The 16,386-nt window shown below is 49.5% G+C and overlaps 9 protein-coding genes across 9 annotated transcripts; 3 read left to right on the top strand and 6 right to left on the bottom strand.

The window, feature by feature from the left end:
* Nucleotides 1-111: 111 nt before the first annotated feature.
* On the bottom strand, nt 112-1,925 carry LTR84_009405 (uncharacterized protein; the record flags this gene model as incomplete). The annotated part of the gene is made up of 3 exons (XM_064852945.1): nt 112-1,211; nt 1,274-1,661; nt 1,716-1,925. The coding sequence occupies 3 exons, from the start codon at nt 1,923-1,925 to the stop codon at nt 112-114; spliced, it is 1,698 nt and encodes a 565-aa protein (XP_064700931.1).
* Nucleotides 1,926-2,679: 754 nt separating this feature from the next.
* LTR84_009404 (uncharacterized protein) lies at nt 2,680-3,891 on the bottom strand (the record flags this gene model as incomplete). The annotated part of the gene is made up of 1 exon (XM_064852944.1): nt 2,680-3,891. The coding sequence occupies one exon, from the start codon at nt 3,889-3,891 to the stop codon at nt 2,680-2,682; it is 1,212 nt and encodes a 403-aa protein (XP_064700930.1).
* Nucleotides 3,892-4,251: 360 nt separating this feature from the next.
* Nucleotides 4,252-6,939, top strand: LTR84_009403 (uncharacterized protein; the record flags this gene model as incomplete). Its single annotated transcript, XM_064852943.1, has 2 exons — nt 4,252-4,375; nt 4,433-6,939. 2 exons carry the CDS (start codon nt 4,252-4,254, stop codon nt 6,937-6,939), a joined length of 2,631 nt encoding a protein of 876 aa, XP_064700929.1.
* Nucleotides 6,940-7,846: 907 nt separating this feature from the next.
* LTR84_009402 (uncharacterized protein) lies at nt 7,847-8,620 on the top strand (the record flags this gene model as incomplete). The annotated part of the gene is made up of 1 exon (XM_064852942.1): nt 7,847-8,620. The coding sequence occupies one exon, from the start codon at nt 7,847-7,849 to the stop codon at nt 8,618-8,620; it is 774 nt and encodes a 257-aa protein (XP_064700928.1).
* Nucleotides 8,621-8,720: 100 nt separating this feature from the next.
* LTR84_009401 (uncharacterized protein) lies at nt 8,721-9,825 on the bottom strand (the record flags this gene model as incomplete). Its single annotated transcript, XM_064852941.1, has 2 exons — nt 8,721-9,596; nt 9,658-9,825. 2 exons carry the CDS (start codon nt 9,823-9,825, stop codon nt 8,721-8,723), a joined length of 1,044 nt encoding a protein of 347 aa, XP_064700927.1.
* Nucleotides 9,826-11,093: 1,268 nt separating this feature from the next.
* LTR84_009400 (uncharacterized protein) lies at nt 11,094-11,656 on the bottom strand (the record flags this gene model as incomplete). Its single annotated transcript, XM_064852940.1, has 3 exons — nt 11,094-11,129; nt 11,181-11,432; nt 11,519-11,656. 3 exons carry the CDS (start codon nt 11,654-11,656, stop codon nt 11,094-11,096), a joined length of 426 nt encoding a protein of 141 aa, XP_064700926.1.
* A 756-nt stretch (nt 11,657-12,412) lies between these two features.
* LTR84_009399 (uncharacterized protein) lies at nt 12,413-13,636 on the bottom strand (the record flags this gene model as incomplete). The annotated part of the gene is made up of 2 exons (XM_064852939.1): nt 12,413-13,339; nt 13,406-13,636. 2 exons carry the CDS (start codon nt 13,634-13,636, stop codon nt 12,413-12,415), a joined length of 1,158 nt encoding a protein of 385 aa, XP_064700925.1.
* Nucleotides 13,637-14,019: 383 nt separating this feature from the next.
* LTR84_009398 (uncharacterized protein) lies at nt 14,020-14,630 on the top strand (the record flags this gene model as incomplete). The annotated part of the gene is made up of 2 exons (XM_064852938.1): nt 14,020-14,132; nt 14,183-14,630. The coding sequence occupies 2 exons, from the start codon at nt 14,020-14,022 to the stop codon at nt 14,628-14,630; spliced, it is 561 nt and encodes a 186-aa protein (XP_064700924.1).
* A 953-nt stretch (nt 14,631-15,583) lies between these two features.
* On the bottom strand, nt 15,584-16,279 carry LTR84_009397 (uncharacterized protein; the record flags this gene model as incomplete). The annotated part of the gene is made up of 2 exons (XM_064852937.1): nt 15,584-15,875; nt 15,927-16,279. 2 exons carry the CDS (start codon nt 16,277-16,279, stop codon nt 15,584-15,586), a joined length of 645 nt encoding a protein of 214 aa, XP_064700923.1.
* Between the last annotated feature and the right edge of the window lie 107 nt (nt 16,280-16,386).

Genomic DNA, 16,386 nt, shown 5'->3' with positions numbered 1-16,386 from the left:
GGTACAAAGTAGCTTTGGATCTAAAGACTAGTCCATCGAGGACTGATACGTATCTTTTGTTACAGTCCCACTTCCAGGACGGCGAATTTTAGGCGAAGGGGGATTTTGTTCTTACACTGCGTCGTCCCGCTTCTCATCCGGCTTTGTCGCTTCCTTTCTCTGCTGCTCTCTCGCCTTTTTGACACTCCGCCACTCCATCGTCAGAGCTCCAACGATACTGGCACACGACACAGCCACTGCGCAGTAGAAAACTTTAGTCAGAGCACCATTGTACGCCACTAGAACTTGCTGGAGATCTTGTGCGTCCACAACCTTCCTCAATCCCGTAGCACCAGACTCCAAGATAGTATTTGTGTCTAGACCTCGGATGTGCTTCAGGCCTTTGATCAGGTCGTTCTGCAGGACGTTCTGACTGATTGATATAAACAGTGCACCACCAAGATTGCGAAAGAACATCATTAGGGCAATACCTGTGGGAACGTCCTTTTTTGTCAGAACCGTCTGCGCTGCTACTCCTGGCTGCTGCATCCCCAATCCTATACCTAGGCCGAAGATGACTTGGTAACCGATCCATTTTGGGTGATTCGTTGTCGTTGTGAATGTTGTGATGAGCCCGCTACCGACGGAAATCAAGATAGAGCTTGCAATCATGAACGGGGCGTAGTAGCCGATTCGTGAGACAACGATACCACCAATCATATTGGCGACTACCAAGGATAGGATGACCGGTAAGGTCATGAGACCTGACGTGACTGCATTGACACCCTTGATGGCCTGAAACCAGATCGGCAGATAGTAAATCAATATCATGAGGGCTGATCCGGCAAGGAGCCCGAAATAACACCCGGACAGTATACTGCGTTGGAGGAAGATTCGAGGCGGTACTGTGCCGCTCTCGCGGTTCCAAATCTGGATGGCGACGAAAGTCGCCATGCACAGTGCGAAAATAACAAGGAGGGCGACCATTCTGGCGTCCTGCCAGGAGTATTTCGATCCGCCCCATTGAAGGACCAGGAGAAGGCAGACGATGCCAGGAAAAAAGAAGAATGTTCCCAATGGATCCAAACGGCGTATTTGTTCTCTGATTGTGGTCGAGGCATCTTTGGCGCCTGGGAGTTTCAATGAGAGAAATATGGTGGCAAGTGTCAGACCACCTATTGGAAGGTTGATATAAAAGCACCAGCGCCATGAAAGGCGATCGGTGAAAACGCCTGATCGATCACGTGGCGTCAGTAAACGTGGTCAAATGAGATGGAAGGGACAGTTAATATACCTCCAAGGAGTGGCCCTGCCACAGAGGCAAGTCCATACACAGCACCGATGTTGCCCATATACACAGGTCTCTTGTGAATCGGCACTGTATGCACTATTATCACAGCGGCGCCACCTGAGATTCCAGCAGCACCGACCCCAGCAACTGCGCGGCCAAAAATGAAGGCTACCGAGTTAGGCGCTGCGCCACAGATAGCCGAGCCAACCTCGAACAAGAAGACTGCGGTAAGGAAGACGAGCTTGGGGGAATAGAATGTATAGATGCGACCGAAGAGGAGCTGAAAGCAACACAACGTCAACAAATAGGCACTTCCATACCAGCCTATGTCGTCAAGTGAATGGAATTCGTCGCTGATGCGAGGAATGGCTGTTGAGATTATCGTGGTATCCTAGACGTCTCAGTCAGTCTGCTTGCGACGACATCCGCGGAACACAAGATTTACCAAAGCAACAAGGAAGACAGCCATGTAAAGAGACAGCATGATGAGCATTACCGTTGCGAACGGCGGGTATTTGTCTTCATGATCTTCGTTTTGCTTGTTAGACGTCGCGGGAGTCGCATGTGCCAGGCGAATTTGTTGATCACCGCATTCGGCGTCTGAGTTTGTTGGAGCTTCGAGTGACGATCGAGATCGTGTGTCAGTGGCGGCCATTGTTTGTGTCGTGCTTCGAATTGAGCCAACTTGAAGTGAACCTCGCTGAGAAATTCAGAGATCAGGGTTGTGGTTGCACACTGTCCAATATGTTTTGCACGAGACAACAATGACAACCGAGCAGGTCCTGGGAGAGTATATATAGGTGAATGGCTACGAGCGATATGAGGCAGCATCATGATGTCTTTTCGGTATTGCGTTGGAACTCCCTCGGGCCCGAAATGCTGAAGGTTTGGTAAAGGTTCAATTACCGGACATCAGATTCTGATTCTCGGAATTTAGACAGTCTTTAATTCCAGGGTGAGTCCTAGCTAGGGGCTTCTTCGATAGTAGGAATTCAGCTAGGTACATGTCTAATTTACAGTGGGTTGCTATCTATCTGAATTTGAGTGCGGTAAAATAACCCAGAAACTTAGTAAGACCTACCTACTCCGACATCGATTCGCGTAGAAACCGACTCGGTCCTTCCCTTTGTAGGTCTTCTCAGGTTTGAAGAGGATATTCATGTATTTGAAATGATACCTCTGAAGCCCCTCCTTTGCGAAAACAGTTCTTTAGAAGGTTCGAAGGTCTGCCACTACCCATGCGTTCCCGAATAGCAACTGCTCAATTGACGCATTTTCGGCAAGAAAGTTTTCGACAGACTACTTCGAAAGAGATACGGCGTTGTTGATCATTCGAGAGCAAGCACTATGTCGCAAATACCTAGGTACCTAACTGATTGCCTTCTGGTCATATTCAGCTAAAATAACGTCTATCTTCCGGCATAATTGCCCTGAAACACCATTCCTCCAGACACCACAGTCGGTCCATGGAATTCCGACCCAGCTTGTCGTATGCTCAATGGCGCATCTTTCTGCTGTTGCTGCTCTAGACTGTCAGCATTCTTATCTACAGGCCTCTCAACACCACGCCAACGCCGGAGAAACGCCTGAGAGGCAGCCGCTGCGGTGACAGCGGCATACTTCTGCCACTTCTTATTCTTATGGCTGTCTGCATAGTCACACACGCCTTTAATTATCACAGTCGGGAAGGTGTCCCACGCTCCACAACCCTCCATCTCGAAACCAATTACATTTTGAAGGGTCGCAAGTTCGTTGCGACGTTTCGCTGATCTCATTACTAGATCTCCAGAGGCCACTAAACCATAGTGAAGAGGACTCCTCGTAATTTGTCGCTCTCCGCTCTGGGGGTCTATCTGTGATCCTCCGTTCTGCGCCCTGAGCTCTGCATTTTTCAGGTCGCATTGAAGTAGGCTGCACTCTGATAGGAGGGCACCTTGGCAGACGGGGTAAGTGTCGTCCACGCACTTGTCGCATACCATACACTCATTAGGAGTATGATGCTTATGGCGGTAAGCCGCCGGAAACAAAGCATCGTATTGGGTGCCTGGATAACTCCAGCTTTCAAAGCCAGGCTTGGTGAGGATCTCAGCAATATTGTCGACAATACTGCTGCCCATCTCTGTGCGTCCATGCCAGCCTTGGATCTTGTGTAGGAAGGCACGAATTTCAGAGTTTGGTCGGCCCATGCTATCATCCAGTGTGTCCTTCGGAGCAACTTGATCGGGCAATTGACGGCCAAAATCAAACTGTACGACGCCAGTACTGATGATCACGTCGCCCAGGAGGATATCGGAATTCATGGCTTTATCTCGAGGAACTCCACCACATACTCCTACAATCAATGCAAGCCGAATGGATGGGAAGCTCGCCCGAAAGCTTCCGGCGACCGTTGCCGACGCCGCTTTTCCCATGCCCGGCATGTAGGCCAGAACCACATTATGGCGACCAATGCGACCCAATGTGTATGAGTTAGAGTCACCTCTGACCTTATCATATTCGACCTCCTCTTCCCAGAACTGGTCGAACAAGGCCTCTACCGCATCGGATTCAGTGCGCAGGGCACAGATAATTGCAATTTCGAAACCGTCTCGAGAGCGAGGCTGGGTATTGTTCTGTGGCATGCTTGAATAGGGCTTTCGCATATGCAGAATCATATAGCTAATATATCTATGAGTCTGAGCATTCAGTGCACGATGATAGTTCGTGGTTGAAGACGATCAAACAAGGCTGAGAACCGGCGGCAAACCTGCGACATGTAAAGACCCAGCCCCCACCAGAACTCATAAGCGAGACACCAAAACTTACGCGCCTGTGAGACGCAGCATCTTTCAGCCTTAACAACATGGCTTCTTCGACTGCAAAAAGCACCAGCTTCTCTTCATCCTTGCATTATCGGGGACCATACACCCGCTATTGCGGTGATACGACCGTCTGGCGTGAGACCCTTGGAAGGCATTGGGGGCAACTAGCCTTCTCTGAGGATGGCGTCACCTCATTGCCAAGAGAATACTCGCGCCCTCGCTCCATCTATCCAACAAGAGGGTTCAACATTTGGCGACACCTACGTGACAGGCGGCGTCTTGGTGCAGGGGAATGTTGTGATCAGTAAGTACTCCTAAGAGAACAGATGACGAGTTACCGTACTAAAGTGTATCTGACTAGATTCCGCCGCAACGGCCCGCACGGGTGTGGGCCACTACACCAACAGTTCTCTCCACCCACTCAAGACGTTCGTAGAACGGCCGGAACTTCGCGAAATGATCCGAAGTCGTTTAGCGAGAGATCGTGCGGACACGAGCCAGAACCACAAGTACAAGATCCTTGCCGTCTGGGGGCTGGGAGGGACGGGGAAAACGCAATTGGTGCTCAGTTACCTCCAGCATCATCAAACCGACTATGAGGCCACGTTTTGGATCGATGCGGGAATGAAAAGCACAGTCGAACGCGACTTCGTCAACATATACCGACTACTCTATGGCGAGGTGTTTTGGGCTCCAAAAGGCGGACAAGATCTTGTTAGCGAGGCAGTCCTGCGGGTGAAGAGCTGGTTTGGGGACAAAAAGCACAGGTGGCTGTTAGTATTTGACGGCGCGGATTCTTTAGATGATCCTGAGGACCAGGACTATGTCAATCTTCTCGAGCTCATACCTATGTCACTAACAGTCGACGTGATCATCACCAGCCGCAGCAAGACTGCAGACGATCTCTCAACGCTAGAAGGGGTCCATGTGAAGGAGATGGCGCAGGATCAAGCTGTTGACTTGTTCTACAAGTCATCGGAACTGAACATAATATCTCCCCAAACGACCGAGGAGGTGAAGTGCATCGTGGATGAGCTCGGACACCTAGCTCTGGCGGTCAATTTAGCCGGAGCATATGTGCGTGAAACTCCTGATTTGCGCTCAGACCTTAGTAAATATCTAAAAGAATATCGAGGTCACCAAAAGCGAAGACACGAACTGTTGGGGCGAAAACCGAACCGGCAAGCGCACCAATATAGCGAGAGTGTCTTGACGACATGGGAAACATCTTTCCACGCAGTAAACGAGCAATATCCACTGGCGGGACGTCTACTGACGATCCTTGCGTTCATCAGCCACGACGATATATACATGGCCTTATTTGGGCTCGATGGTCGTGGCAATCAAGCAGAACATTCTGACAATGAAACCCTCGAGCAGCCTATCAAAACATGGACGAATACAATTTCCCCGGAGCAGCCACTTGAGCTCGACATGTTCGAGGAGGGGTTCCGTGTACTAGGACGGTATTCTCTGGTACAGTGGCAGGGCGATCACGCCAGCTATCAGATGCACCGACTTGTACATGCGTGGGGCCATGATCGACTCAGTCCAGCAGAGAAAGAGACATTTGGAATGGCCAGTATGAATCTTATGGACGATGCGATGTCCCGGTGTAGTGGGATGCCTCAAGCAAGACTACGACTAACGCCACACATCATGACATGCTTTGGAGTGGCCATTTCAATGGCACGGGATATGGTTGATCTCAAAGCAACGGCGAGAGTGGTGACAAGGATGGATTCATTTCTGGATACGTTGGGTCAGTGGTCAGATGTGCGATCAATCAGGCTATTTATACTCGAAGTCCACGTGAAGGTATACGGTAAGGACCATCCCTCTACGATATCGGCAACAAATAACCTCGCAAACACGCTCCGAAAGCAGGGCCAGTTGGAAGACGCGGCAAAGATGATGAGGGATGTACTGGAAAGAACACGGCGGATCTCAGGCGAGGAGCACCCGTACACCATCCTGGCGATAAATAACCTTGCGGTCATACTCGAAGAGCAAGGCTACCTGGATGAGGCGGCGCAGATGAAGAAGGAAGCACTCAAGAAGGTACGACGGATTCGAGGCGAGGAGCATCCCTCTACGATCACAGCAATGAATAACCTCGCATTGACGCTCCAGAATCAAGGTTATCTAGACGATGCGGTGGAGATAATGAGGGAAGCACTAGGAAAGAGGCGGCGGATTCTAGGCGAGGACCATCCACATACTATCTCAGCAATGAACAACCTCGCCTCCATTCTTGGATATCAGGGCCACCTAGACGAGCCAGAGAAATTAATGAGAGAAGTACTAGAGAAGAGACAGCGAATACTAGGTACGGAGCATCCCGATACAATTGGAGCTATAAGTAATCTCGCATCTGCGCTCGATGATCTTGGCCAGGTAGACGAGGCAGCGAAGATGAAGAAGGAAGTACTAGAGAAGACCCGGCGGATTCTAGGTGAAGACCATCCCGATACAATATCTGCAATGCACAACCTCGCAAACACATTGGGAGAACAAGGCCAGATTGGTGAGGCGATCGATTTACTGCAGACTGCCTTACAAAAGATGAAGCAAACCTACGGGGATGATCACCCCCATATCGGAATGGCTTCAAGAAATTTATCTAAGCTGAACGGTTGTCTAGAGTCAACACCGGGGCCGACGATGAGTACCAATTGTATAGAGCAAGGGCCGCTGTTTACTCGTTTGGACTTAACACCAGAGCCGACGTTGACTACCAAGCATTTAAAACAGGGGTGGCTATTTACTCGATTGAAGTCAACACCGGAGCCGACAATGACTCCCAAGCACAGAAACCAGGGGTCGGTGTTTACTCGGTTGAAGGCAAAAATCTACAAGGCAATATAGAATAGTTCTTCAGCAGATAACCATATTGCTGTACGAACTCTTCGTACTGACGGTTGGCCGCTGCATGAGAAAGGCTGTTGATGAAGGCGTCACGGATTGCGGGTTTTAGCTTCATCGAGAGAGGTTCCTATGTGTCGGCGAAGGGGAGGGCGTACTCGGCATCGACAGCATGTATGATCAGCGACTCAGACTTCGCATATTTAGGTGGTGGCATAGGTATTGAGGGCCGGACGTACCCTCTCGGGCCCGAGAGCCATTTCGCAATTCTTAGCTACCTTGTGTCCACAAACCTGGGTGACTCTCAAACAAGACAGGCTTAGGCAAGGAATATCCTTGGCGTCGTATTGAAGAATGTAAATAGATTTAGGTCTTTATGAAAGTCTGGTAACTCGGAGCGTGTTATCCCAATGGTTTGGAAGGACTTGGTAGCGCTGAAAACCCATCTTGGAAGAGCTTTTCGTAAGCGTCATCTTGATGGTGATGATGTCATTTTCAATGCAGTCGTACTTCCACAACCGATCACTGACCTGGTATTCAAAGGAGGCTTCGTCGTTTAGAACGAACAATATTCATGTCCTGGTTCCGCTCTAGGTCGTGGATGAGGCTCACGGAGCTCAAGCACTCGAGTCCCACATTTGTTTGCCACTACACTATAGCCAACCAAAATTGTTGCTTGATCAACAACTCCGGCATATTGCAGGCTTAGCGTACTGGTCGCTATTGATTTCCTGATACATCAATATCAGAAGTCCTACCCGAAAACCTGGCAAGAACCCTGGGACCTTCTTAAAGATGATCTGCTACGCCCTGCGTACATTCGAAAGACAAGTACGTTGAATTTCGTGAGTCTTCCGCCTCTACTGTATCGACAAGAAACTTCTCCATTCTCACTCCTCAGAGAGACAAGATGGTTTTCAATCCCACCGAGTTCAAAGGGCTCTTCTTTGATATATATGCGACGCTTATCGACTGGGAGTCTGGAATTTGCCCACAACTTCTCAAACTGAGTCAAAATCTCCCATCCGGTGATGCTAGACGAGAGGATAATGCTGAGAATCGTAAAAAATTGCTGCAAGCATATGCCAAACACGAGAAAGCCGTTGAGCATGAAAACCCCAAACTACCGTATCCTCAAATTCTGGAGGAAGTCTACAGCCGAATAGCATCAGACTTGAGAGTTTCCGCCGACCAAGCAGACAAAAAAGCCTTTGGTCGAAGCATTGGAGAGTGGCCAGCGTTTCCCGATACCGTCAAAGCGATGCAACTGCTGGCAAAGCACTATAAGCTTTTCGTACTGAGCAATGTCGATAATGCGTCTTTTGATAGAACGCGAACAGGCCCGTTGAATGGGGTGCACTGGGACGGAATATATACCGCAGAGCAGATTGGATCGTACAAGCCAAACCCCAAAAATTATCAGCACGTTGTCACTCGTCTTGACGAGGACTTTGGCATAAAGAAGGACGAGATACTGTTGGTGGCTCAAAGCCTCGATATCGATCATGCATCTGCAAAAGCACTTGGCTTCAAGCCTGCTGTGTGGATAGCAAGAAAGAGTGCCTTCATGGGTGGAAATCGAGCGCAACTCGAGGCTGAAGGGTTGATAGAGTTGGGAGCAGAGTTCAGTACTCTGGGTGACATGGCTGAAGCCGTCGAAGAAGCGTTCTCGGACCGAAAATGATTGGAATAACTCTATGAGTTTTCAAAGTCGATGTCCTCGGGACGGGTGCAATTACCACAGATTGTAAGACTTGTGTCGAATGTAACCGGAACACTGTCAGTCACACAAGAAGAACGTCAATATCCAGTTGTCGCATGACCTGCCGCCAGTTCACTCGGATGTTACCGGGGGTTTGACCTGTTTCTGTTGCAATCGAAGATCTAATAGCCCACACTCCTTCCATCAATTGCTTCGCTTTGACTCTGTTTCTCATTCCCACTGATTTTGCATTTTCGAATAGCGTCGAGAATAGTATCATCTCGTCATCGGTATAAGCCTCTACTCCTGCAATGACCACCGGCCATAGAGTATAATTTCCACCACAGATCTCCAAGAATCTTGTGATATAGTAAAGGACAGCGTGAACATATGGAGCCAATTGTTCTGGGGTTGAAGTTCCGAAGATCTGGTGGTGGTAAATCACCGTTGCCACTTCGAATGCTCGAAGATGTAATTGTTGTGCCTCTTTCTCAACACTGATACACTCTTGGTCATCATCAGATGTGACGCTGCCGAGTTCCAACATCAGTACATTCATATTCCGACCAGGAATTGGTACTTCCTCGAGATCTAGAAAGGATGGATCGGCACCGTCGCCAAAACCAGTTTGCGTCAGCTGTCGCGAAAGGCGATTTATCTCTGAGAGCCTTGTAAGAATTGAACCTGAAGCTCCTATGGTGCTGCCAAAAGAGGTATAACGCGAGAGCCGTTCCAGGGATACAGCATCCTCTGAGCTAGAAATTTGATCTTCTAGCAGATCCACTCCGTCCTGCCATTCTAATGAAGTCTCTGACTCGATCCTGAGCAGGTAGAAGCTCTGAGTAACATACCACGCGTCTTCGGAGCTAGTCCAGGTGCCTGATGCACAATGGTGCTGTAAGTATTTCCATCCCGCGGAAAGGTGATAACGCCACGTGTTAGAAGTGCCTCGGAACATCTTCCAGACCTGTCAGTCGATGCTTGAAAGCTCATGTTGGATGCGATCCCGTGGCACCTACCTCGATGAAAAGAAATGTCAACACCGTAGTGAGCAGACCCAAATAATCCACCGATCCGTCGTCGATACTGTTCCGAAGCTCTGCCATGGCCAGTGAGTATAACCTAGTGCTTTGTGGAGATGATTCCTTCCGGCCTTCCCTCTCGAGATGCATTGCCGCGATTGCCATCATTGCGTGTAGAAGGTGTTTTCGACCTTGATTGAAACTCTGATGTAGTGCAATTGCAGGATAACGTAGCCATGGGTTCTGTGGAGTGTGGACTGGGACTAAGATGGGGGCAACATAATTTATGTAGGAGTGAAAAAGATAAGCCTCAGATGGGTCCAAGCGATTTTCTGCCCTGGGCGACCTAAGTAGTGTCAATGGAGGACGGGGATGGGCCAGAACTAATTGATCTTGTCGTTCAATAGAGGTTTCGGGACTAGTTGCTCGATGATTCAGAGAATTCAAATGATGCACAGAAGTGTTAGTCTTTCCACCATCGTCAGCTATTTGGGCTTCCACTGAACAACCTTGTGGTGCAAGCCGGAAGACCGAGAAAGGTGGCCGGGATTCCTCATTGACAGAGTCGTCGTCAAAATCGATATCGCAGATACTGATGAGTCGCTCGATGCGTGAAGTTGAGATAGCTCGACATGCACTCCAAGTTTCGCCTGTTGATGTTCAGCGATGGTTTAGACGAGGAAAGGGTTGGCTCACGTGGGTCGAGGAAGCGCCTGCCGTTGTGGCTATATGACTTCTGGTTCTTGCCAACCCAAACAAGGTTCTGCTGATAGCCCGTGCATTCTTGCCCAGTAGTCAGACAAGGAGTGCAGCTAGGCGTCTTCTCATCGCACTGGCTCTTTTATTAGCAGGGTTTCTGCGAAGGTATGGGTGGAAAACATATCCATACCTTGACTTTGCGCGAACGACATCTCCAACAGCCCTAAGCGAATGCTCAATATCTGGCTCCCGTCAGTGGGCGTGAATGGACGTGCTTACTGTAAACGTTCTTTTGTAGCCAGGCGTCTTCCTCGTCCGGGTTGCCTCTGTCATGTTTGCATTTCACTGCGCATCGCGCTCCAGCCTTGCAGGACTACAGTATATCATGGGGATCAAAGTGTTCTGATGTATGAAACAATATGGTGTTGGCACAGAGTGATATCCTTGATACATGATTTACTCCAGATGTAAGAGAAGCGGAAGATAAAAAGTCAATGGAGAAACCGCCTAATTTGGAGCTGCGGAGATACCAGTGGCATCCCACCCCAGCGGCTGCCCCACGGGATTATTGGTACCTTGAACGCCTGATTTCTCGCCTCTAAATCGCCTGAGGGGCTCGTTCTGACGCATTTGCCTCCAAAAATTGAAGGGCTGACAACAGCCTGACATGACTGGATTCTGGTAGATGAGACCACCCAACTCATACACAGTCTGCTTTCCTTCCACTGGTCATCTCAACGTGGCGGCTCGGGGATACGTGCTTGATAAGGCTGTGATTTAATGTCAGATGGGTTAAGCGAGCTTGAAGATTTCGTACGTACTGCGAGTTTAAGCAGAGCATTACTCCGGGCTGCCATTTGATACTGCTGAACATTGGCTGCTGTGAGCGAAAGGCCATATGGTTGAATGTTGTTGTGGTTGAAGAGGAAATTCATGGCGAAGAGAGGATCGAAGGTGTATGCGCTCTGAATCGTCGCAATCTCATCCTTGGAAATAATGATCCGCAAGGCCTCCGCCATGGCTTTGACATGCTTAACCGTCTGTATATCGACTATCGGCACGACGTATGTCGACTGAACAGATTTGCAAGAGCCTGATAATGGGTTTACATAGGTAGAATTTCTGGCCGTGCAACTGAAACTTTGGATCGAGGGCGTACCACTGCCTGCAGTGTAGTGCCTTTTTCCACCGAAATCATTCCCACAACGCTGTACACGTAGATGTCAATGTCCGTAAAGTTATAGCCCTTGCGAGTATCGGGGTCTGCCTCCTGCTGCTTTCTCTGTTCGGCTACCATCGTGGCCTTTAAGACACGCTCACGTGCAATGATTTCAGCTTCTTCTTCATTGTGCCTACCATTTCTTACACGACCAATCAAATCCAACGGGGATATTGAAAAGGACAGCATCGTTCATTTCGAGACCTTGCATTGGTACCTAGGTACAGAATGAGCACAGATCCAACCAAGATGATGGTCCCTGGGTGTACTGTAGAACGCGTCGATGAACGCCAAGACTTCACTCCTGAAGTTCGAGCTCAGTTCTGACGATCCAGGTGCTGCTTATTTCTTACCTACCTAGAAAGCTAAGCAAGAGCATCTTCACCAACAACGAAATATCAGCTGTCTTGCGAAGCTTCCGAATGGCGCTTCCGAATCTCCGCCGTCTATTTGTGGAAGCGCGCACAGAGGCCGAGGAGAATGAATATTCCCGCAATGCTGTGAGTTCCAATCGAGACACCAACCATGTGCCGGTAGCTCGTACGGTTGAATTGCTGTTGACAGATCGCTTTGGTAGTTTTACAATTTAGTGCTGTTTATATCGTCCGTGGCCGTCTTCAGCCTGGTTGCTCAACGGATGAGCGGCATCAAGACGATTAAATAATCCCACTTGTTCTGGAGCTGAACCACGAGGTTTTGATACGTCTATTATCTTGTACGATGGGTCTTCTATCTGATAGATGACGACCGATCATTACTTGTACATTTCTGGTCATGAACGAGATATGAAAAGGGACAGGCAAGTTATCTGACATCGAGTCAAGCCCCTGACGATCAATCTGTCTCCTCGCCATCACTACTGAGGAAGTCATAATTCTTCGCTCCTCTCACCAGTCGCCTGACCGGTCGCCCATCCTCCTTGGTCCTGACCTCGCCATCTTCATCATCTGCGCCCCATCTCTCGGCACCTTCTTGGACCGCCTCGATATCGGCAGCAAGCTCTCGCGCTTCCTTGATCTGGCTTGCTTTTTCGACCGAAAACCGACCAGTCATCCCGGCATCCGTCAACATATCCTTCAGATGCTTGATCTTCGCCCTCGGGGTGTCATAAGGCTTGAGCTCCTTTCCCCAAACCTTTCGTATGCCACACTTCACAAGCCAGCCCTGGAGTCGCTTGATCTCTGCCTGGTCAGGGTCTGTGTCTGTTTCAGTTCTGGACTTGGCGGGCTTTGCTTTGCTGGACTTTTCTCCTGTCGAGTCTTTCTGCTTCTGTCGCTTTTTCGGAGGTGGTGCCTCGTCCAACAGTTCCGACATTTCGCTATCGTCATCGTCATCGTCATCTTCCGTCTGTTGTTTTTTGGAGGAGGTCACGGCATTCTTTTTGACCTCGTCCTTCTTTTCTTCCTCGGACTGGGACTTGTTCTCTTCAGGCTCGTCACTGTCTGTATCAACTTTGGCCACAGGGCGCTTCTTTTGCGAAGGGACTGCGGTCTTGGATTTTTGGTTTGTCACGGAATGAGAAGGCTTTCGCTGTTGCTTTTTCTTCGGTTTCTCTTCTGGACTCTCAAAATCGCTCTCGCTCGGCGGCGAAGATAAATCGTCTGAAGAAACCGACTTTTCAGGCTTATTCACAACCTTCTTTCTCTTCCTTGGCCATGGTTCCCGCTCCTCAGAAACGCGCTTTTTAGGCCCGTTAGCCGCCACAGGCTTCTTCACTTTCGATGGCGGAGGCGAAGAGCTTCGAGCAACGTCTTGTACAGCCTAGAGTGTTGGAAAAAGCCAGTCAGAATGAGCAATATTGAGTGCACGGTTCAAGTATTGACTCACGAATTGTTCTTTGATAATCTGTTTGCTTCGGGCCACCCAGGTCTCATGATTCTTGTAGAAACCCGACTTCAAGCCTAAGCTTTCTTCGGATGCGGCGCGTATCGAGTTGACCGTAGAATCCTCAGCACCCGCTCGTTGCGCCTTCACAACTTCGCGTCGCAAACTCTTCTCGAGTTCATCGTCTGCAGGGAGGGGCGTCATGGGCGCATCCGAGAGGTCAGAGTCCGACATGTCGACAACACTATTAGGAAAACGCGTTCCTTGAGATGATCGACCGTCGCGCACTCAACTTAAGATCATCAGGTACACGACTATGTTTGGAGTTGATTTGACGATCGCAGATCGCGAGACCGAGTCGCGGATCACTTCCCCGCATGAAACGAGAGTTCGAGTCGGCTGAAGCTGCTGGCGGCTGATCTCGGGAAGTTAGCCGAGACTAGCTCGGAATTAGTGGTGGTTAACGTCTTGAAATGACGTGCACTTTTGTCCTGCAATTTATCAGCGGTGCTGCATAAAGTCTCGACCCTGCGGACACCTGAACACAAACGGGCGTATCTGGAGAGAGGGCGAAGGGAAGCATTAAAGGTCATCGGAGGGCGATAGACCAGACGCAGATGTCTTTTCCATTCCCTCAGCAGCCATCAAGGTCCAAAGAAGCCTCGACCATCCAAGATGCGCCACCTAAGGACCACCCTCCTGGCGTCGTTCTGGGCAAGGATGGAAAGCCGTAAGTCAACTCCACCCGCACGTTGTATCTCACAATTTAACACTCCCTAGATGTCGAACATGCACCTCCTCTGCAGAATGGATGGCAATGATGAAGGGAAGCACCGGCAAGAAGCCCAAAGCAGCAGCCATCCAGACCCCATCACCAGCGTCCGACTGCCCACCCGACGTCGAGGAACTCGGTCGATCGACTTGGACTCTCTTGCACTCCATGGCCGCGACATATCCCGCAGTCGCACCTCCCGAAACACAGTCCATCATGCAGCAGTTTCTCTCCACATTCTCGAAACTTTATCCTTGCTACGTTTGTGCGGAAGACCTGCAGGATTGGATGGCAAAGCCTAACAATGCGCCAAAAGTCAAGGGACAGGATGAGCTAGGCATGTGGATGTGTCAAGCTCATAATGTCGTCAATGTCAAGTTGGGGAAGAAGGAGTTCGACTGCACTCTGTGGAAAGAGCGCTGGAAGGATGGTTGGAAGGACGGAAGTTGTGATTAAGTGCGGGCATCTGACTCTCTTACCCTCTGATCAAGCATCTACGAAACACAAATGGGATGATGTACGAGTACGACATTGGACATGGTCACAGAGAATTCAGAGAATGAGACGGCGCATCAGAGTGGTTTGAATAAAGGGCTAGACTGGGGCATCAGCGTAGGCGCAAGACTCCTCTCATTTCCATACTATACATCTAGATTTGTATATAAGCGGCGAACAAAACTGTATAGACGATGATGATTGTTGTAGAAGATCTCGCTAGACAGGTGCCCGTTGGGTATGCATACTGAAATGAAATTTCAGAAGAATGAAAACTCGGGACTAGTATAACCAACTCGCTTCTCTGATCGCCTTCTGAAGATCATCGATCATGATTCCATATACTGGCCGTAATCTCCGACTTCAACCGGGCTTCCATTGCATGGAGACTTCTCGCCTATTTAGAAAGATGGACCTCCATTCTAGAAGAATGCCATGATGGGAATCTGCCGTGTTCTGTGAGATCAAGGTGATCAGACGATACCCTTGTCACAGGATGTGCGGCTTGAAGACCGGCTTTGATAGATAGGCGTCTGATGACTATCGCATAAGAACAGAGACACAGAGATAAGCACATAACTTGCCATCCTTATCGTCTCTGCTTTGAACCGGTCAAACTCTTCAGATGGAGATGGCTCTGCTCAACGTCGGGTTGTGGCAAGTTTCTGTCGCCAACTCCATACCTAGACGCGGTATCATGCGTTGAGATTAGCCAGCTAGCCAATGTACGTTGCCTTTGGATAGCGCCGAGTGTCATTGATACCGTGCCTTGACAACATGTTCAGAGGCACTGACCTCGTGTCAGCCGTTGCGAGAGATAAATGCCGCATTCGTGATGCAGGACCTTTGCACATCTCGCTGTGTTGGGTGTGGAACCAGAAGTCCACTCAAGTCTAGGTTCAGCTGTTCTTGAGTCATGAAACCAAGTCTTTCTGCAAGGCCTCTTTCAGTGGATCCAGTCCGTCGATCATGGCTTCGAGTTTTTCGTCCATCTTCTTCAGTTCATCCTTTTTTCTGGTATTCTCCTTTACTAGTGCGTCCTTGATCTTGACCAGTTCCAGCCTCTCTTGTTCCATTTTCTGACGCTCTTGTTTTTCGTGCTCGATTCTGAGTGGCATGAGCTCTTGTTCTGGAAGCTCGGCTTGCTCGGGAAACAGGGCAAGATACTCATCCAGGGAATGGAGAGGAAGGTGCGTGTAAGCATGACTACACAACGTTAGTGACGATATCTCAGACTTCTAGAAATCCAGACCATACTCATAGCCTTCGCAAGCGCCTATCTCACCCATCAGGTGTCTTTGCTCGTAGTACAAGTTTTGTAATTGCAATAACAATCGATCTACTTCTTGACGGGCTTCAGCTGTCTCCTGCTTGGTGGCTCTTGCGCCGAATACGGCTCGACGACTCTGGCCTCTAAGCTTGGCGAGGTATGCATTGAGGATCTTCTGCTGTTGGGACAGTTCGAGTTTCTGTTCTAATGAGGGTTGTTCTGGCACGGCAGGTTGCTGTTGTAGCCAGGTTAGAACGGATGCTGTTTGGGCTAGTGTAGCCTGTGAAGTCTCCAACAAAGGTCGCAAGTTGGGATCTGAAACAAGACTGTCAACTGCCATGATGCTGTGTTGATCGATTGCTGCTGCGCAGAATAGTGGGATATGGATTGTAAGTACAGTGGAAGTCGAGGGTGGATGTGGCAGTCTGAAGTTCAAACCGCATGCAG

This window comes from Exophiala bonariae (assembly GCF_035927105.1).
Source record: "Exophiala bonariae strain CCFEE 5792 chromosome Unknown scaffold_38, whole genome shotgun sequence".
In the NCBI taxonomy this organism is placed as follows: Eukaryota; Fungi; Ascomycota; class Eurotiomycetes; order Chaetothyriales; family Herpotrichiellaceae; genus Exophiala; species Exophiala bonariae.
Note: the sequence above shows the minus strand (reverse complement) of the source record. Positions and strands in the feature narration are given on the sequence as shown.